This window comes from Cibotium barometz, chromosome 32, assembly GCF_041138505.1.
Source record: "Cibotium barometz isolate CiBa-2024 chromosome 32, ASM4113850v1, whole genome shotgun sequence".
Classification (NCBI taxonomy): Eukaryota; Viridiplantae; Streptophyta; class Polypodiopsida; order Cyatheales; family Cibotiaceae; genus Cibotium; species Cibotium barometz.
In genome coordinates this window covers 16812515-16817189 of record NC_141077.1, presented here as the reverse complement: position 1 = coordinate 16817189, position 4675 = coordinate 16812515, and the positions used below count along the sequence as shown (strand labels likewise).

At 41.5% G+C, this 4675-nt stretch overlaps 1 protein-coding gene across 1 annotated transcript; it reads left to right on the top strand.

Annotated features, from left to right (window-relative positions):
- The first annotated feature begins 2226 nt into the window (after nt 1-2226).
- On the top strand, nt 2227-4206 carry LOC147619875 (chaperone protein dnaJ 20, chloroplastic-like). The gene is made up of 2 exons (XM_086772653.1): nt 2227-2784; nt 3687-4206. The coding sequence occupies exons 1-2, from the start codon at nt 2398-2400 to the stop codon at nt 3810-3812; spliced, it is 513 nt and encodes a 170-aa protein (XP_086628779.1). The 5' UTR covers nt 2227-2397; the 3' UTR covers nt 3813-4206.
- Nucleotides 4207-4675: the final 469 nt, after the last annotated feature.

Sequence of the window (4675 nt, the reverse complement as noted above, 5' to 3'; positions counted from 1 at the left end):
TCTTCACACATGCAATACCGAGGTGGTGCTCATGACGTGGAAGGTGGTCAGACTGAGCACTCTGCCTGAGCTACTGGGTGCAACAATGTACCATTGGGGAGATAATATCCTTAAGGTGAGTATATGTAAAACCTTTATCCATTTTTGCTTTTGATGATTGTTGTTGAAATTTAATGGCAATAGTCCTTGGCTTCCTTGTTATTCCAGGCCATGGAAAATGATGATCGATACCTTGTTGTTGAAATTTAATGGCAATAGTCCTTGGCTTCCTTGTTATTCCATGCCATGGAAAATGATGATCAATACCTTGTTCCAGGCCATGGAAAATGATGATCGATACCTTGTTCCTAGGACCAACCTTGCTAAGTCTTTCCATCAGAGCTAGTTGGCCACAAGCAATGGTGTCAAGTACATGTCCTTATATGATGCTTCTTCAAGAGACATGATGGCAACTATCTTGCAAAGTGCCAAACATTCCTCCTTCTTGAAGGGTGAGCACATTGGCACTGGCTCTGATGTGCAAAAGCTCATGCAAAGGAACACAATTTTGACAACACAAAAGATCAATCAAGGGACTTTTATCAACCTTACCAACAAAGCTGTGGAGGAGATTGGAGTTGCAAGAGGTAGAGCAGAAGACATGGGAATACCCAAACGAAAAGGGGGATATCTCCCCTGCCCATTGTCATGGACGAGGGGTCTCCTCTATCCATCTCCTTGCCCATGAGAGAAAAGGGGGGCAATCTGTAAAAACACCCTTAGTCTTGTGAGCATTGTATTGAATTAATTCTCCAAATTTTCTTCCTTAAAAAATCCCAAATAAAATCATTTAAGTTACAACGGAAAAAGAGTCCACCACCAACTTGCGTACTTGATTCATATATGAGCACCACCAACCTACTTGACTAGGTGACTCATATGGGCATGCAAGTTGGTGGTGGGCTCTTATGTGGGAAAATGAGAGCAAGTGTTGGTAATTGAAATTTGAGAGTAGTGATGAGTATAAGGCTAGCATGCTGCATAGCTTCCACAAGAAAAAATTGGTGAATTTAGTGGGTTGAGTTAAGAAAACATTTTTTAGACGTAAAGGTGACTAAGTGACTCATATGAGTCAAGCATGCAAGTTGGTGGTGGACTCTTATGTGGGAAAACGAGAGCAAGAGTCAGTAATTGAAATTTTAGAGTAGTGATGAGTGTAAGGTTAGCATCGTGCATAGATTCCACAAGCAAAAATTGATGAAGTTAGTGGATTGAGTTAATAAAACATGTAAAAGGTGGAACAGGTTGGAAGCTAGGGTTGCTTTTGGGTAGGTGCCTTCACCCACCACGGGAAGCTAAGGTTGCTTTTGGGCAAGTGCTCTCACCCTTCATTTTGAAGCGGTTGCTTTTGGGCAAGTTCTCTCACCCTTCATTTTGAAGTTGGGGTTGCTTTTGGGCAAGTAGTGTGCTCCCTTCATTTTGACAGGAGCACACTACTTTTTGCAAGTTTTTTTAAACCGATTTCCATCTCTTCTCTATATATTGTATAAAATAAGAGTTTCACAAAACTACCATGTGGCAAGAATTTGGAGGTTCGAGAAAGGGAGGAGGAGGTTTGAGGACGCTTGGGTAGAATTTGAATTTGGAGTCTCAAAAGACGGACAAAGCATGGGTCTGCCCACTAGTATAATTTATGACGGGAGCCCTTCGGGTATATGAGCTCAAAAACAAAATCAAGCCAAGAACTTCAACTTGGAAGGGTAGGGCCCTAAATTAAAGGGCCTTTGTTCATTCTTTGCTAGGGTTTGAACTTTGAACGTTCAAACATTTAAACTATTCTTATTTATGACTTTAGGCATTTAACTTTTCTTATTTATGGCTTATCGTAGGGTTTGGGAAAAGATATGTTCAAACTTGTTCAATTTCTAAAAGAAAATCTTTTCAAATTGAGTGAAGAAGAAAAAACACTTCCTCAAAAATTTCAAGATTTAGTTATATATAGATTTAAGTATAAAGAAAAAACTTACTTAAAATTACAATTTCTTCTTCAATTCATGATGAAAAGGATTGATCTAAGGCTCAATAAAAATAATTTCCCAAACCCTCGTCTTTAGCAGTTGGAACTCTCGTCTTAAGCAGTTGAAGACGCTTTTTCTTTGTGAAACTGCCACCAACAAAAGCATTCGATTGCTCAACTAATCCCATGACTTCTTATTAGCGCTGTGCTAAAATTTCCTGATCGCCCACCATCTTTTCTGCTATTTCTGGTCGCCCAATTCGCCAAATTTATGGTTTCTAATCCGCCCCAATTCAGTCTCGAATCGCCCAGGAAAGCTTTCCGTAACCACCCATTTAACTATAGCGTTTCCAATCGCCAAGCCAAATCGTCAAGTTCCAAGATCCGCCATAGCCAAAAGCATGCTGAGTGAGGCCCTGTTCTCTTCGCACTCGACTGTACAGGCCTTTTTCCCGCGCGAAACCTATAAGAACTGCACAGGTCAGCGAAGCAGGCGCATGGTGGCACGTGCCGCAGCGCGTGCGGGGACTTTGTACGACCTTCTGGATCTTTCCCCGGATGTGGGTCTTTCCGACATCAAGCAAGCATACAGACAGATGGCAAGGAGGTATCATCCAGATGTGTGCCCTTCTAATCAAGCGGAGGAGTCTACTAGGAGGTTCATTGAAATCCAAGAAGCTTATGAGACCCTCTCGGATCCCAGAAGAAGGGCCATCTATGACCATGCTGTAGCCATAAGCAGGGGCTCTGCTGCAGCAGGAAGGATGCCATGGATGCCAAGCGATAAGGTAACCCCCATTATCCTGCCTTTCTTTATCTTTGTACTTCAATCCTCTTAGTAAATCATCAATAATTGCCCACACAGTCTCTTTCAGATTAACCCTTTCACAGTTAGTCTCTTGCAGAGCATGGTTTCAATGTGAATCCAAGGCATACTTTTCCCAAATACCATTTTTAGGAGGTTAGAACACATGTTTTTTGCTCTACATTGCGCATTCTATGCCCCAGAAAGTATGTAAGTGCACTAGGGTAAGTAGTATGTAGGATCACACTTAAATCAAAGCTTTTGCCACCCTCCTTTGATGGTGTCTCGAAGCTCAGTGACCATGGCGTGATTTCAATCCGTGGATCTTTTAGTGCACAACTATGATGGGGCACCTCTTTTGAAAATCGGTATCCAATTGAGGCCGAAGATGATGAAACTAATCAATACAAGGCTAAACCTAATTACTATGATTCATGTGAGGTGATAACATAACCACTACAAGATACTAAGACTAATCAATGCAAGACTGAACCAAACCCTTTAATGATTTTTGTGGCATGATAATCCCCTATGAAGCCCATCATATCCTACCTTATTGTGCGTGCTGCGGCACTGCTCTTATATATGGACCTTGTTGTAAGATGATAAGAGTAGCAGTACCAAGATCCAGACCTTTTCAGGGCTAAGGCATGTCGCATAAGGATTCCACTTATCTCAGGACCTGGCTTTATGTAACTATGCAAACCATGTGGCTCACTAATCTGCATCTGATGTATGCCTAATTTTTCTTAGTGTGAGGAGGCACAAAACCTCTATAGACAAATCTTTATTTTTTCATGTAGTGAGTTCTGCAAGTGATCAATGCTACTGCATACCCTTTTTAAAAAAGAACAGCATGTTTCTTTTTTTGTTGGCATTTTGCAGGACGATTGGAAATCACTGTGGGAAGGTCAGCTTTTTGAGCTGAAGCGCCGAAGTTCCATGAAAGCCCGAAAGACCGATTCATGGGGTGCCCGAGTACGAAGGCAGAATGGGCTTTATGACACTTGAGTGGTAGCACACAGCCTTTTTCTGAATATCCCTACAGCCTATAGTTTATCGATGTGAGATCACATATCTGTTTTGCTGGAACTGCAAAGATCGAGTAATACGGTATTGCATGGACCTTTCGTGTACAGTTATAAGTAGACCAAGGACTGAAGATGAAGCAGCACAGCAGCTCAAGAGTGGAAAGCATGTGATTTTCTCAATCTCATGCACATCATCTGCTATGCAACCCTAGCTTTCTTTGATGCCCTTGTAATTAGAAGTAGGGCAAGATGTCTCATAAATGGAAGACACTTGCCACCTCAACATATCATAGTCCTGATGGTTAGTCAGCATTATGCTTGGCCTCTATTTTTTGAAGGCTCGACTAATAAAGCTGAAAATGTGTATATGCTAACTAAACCACTAATAAAGCTGAAAATGTGTGTGTGCTAACTAAATTACTAATAAAGCTGAAAATGTGTATATGCTAACTATATTCCATGTATCAATTTCGTGCCATGCTAATATCACCGTGTTGGCCACTAGTGAGCCCTATTTGTGTGAAGGGGTGGAGGCCTTAGTGACTGTAAAAATTATGGGGAGTTGGGTGCTAGCAGGGTTTCACAATCCCCAAGGCACGTTTATAAGAAGCACAAGCTCGTAGCAGATGAAGCAATGCATGAACAATTGAGGAAAATGGAAATAGCTTTCATTACTTTATGTGCCTTTTCTTCTTCTTGTGTTGCCTTAGCAACCTTGTCTTTGTAACTAGGTCAAAGCTTGTCTGAGATCCTTCTCTTCGTGCTTAGAATGTTCTTGTTGTTAAGCTTCTGCATTGCACTTGTTCTTTTGCCACCTGGACCTAACCAAATGTGCGATCAAAT

Excerpts from the sequence above, each read along its gene's own strand:
- LOC147619875 (XM_086772653.1), top strand. The coding sequence starts at position 2,398 with ATGCTGAGTGAGGCCCTGTTCTCTTCGCACTCGACTGTACAGGCCTTT. Across the intron at positions 2,785-3,686 it reads CATGGATGCCAAGCGATAAG|GACGATTGGAAATCACTGTG; the intron begins GTAACCCCCATT and ends GGCATTTTGCAG.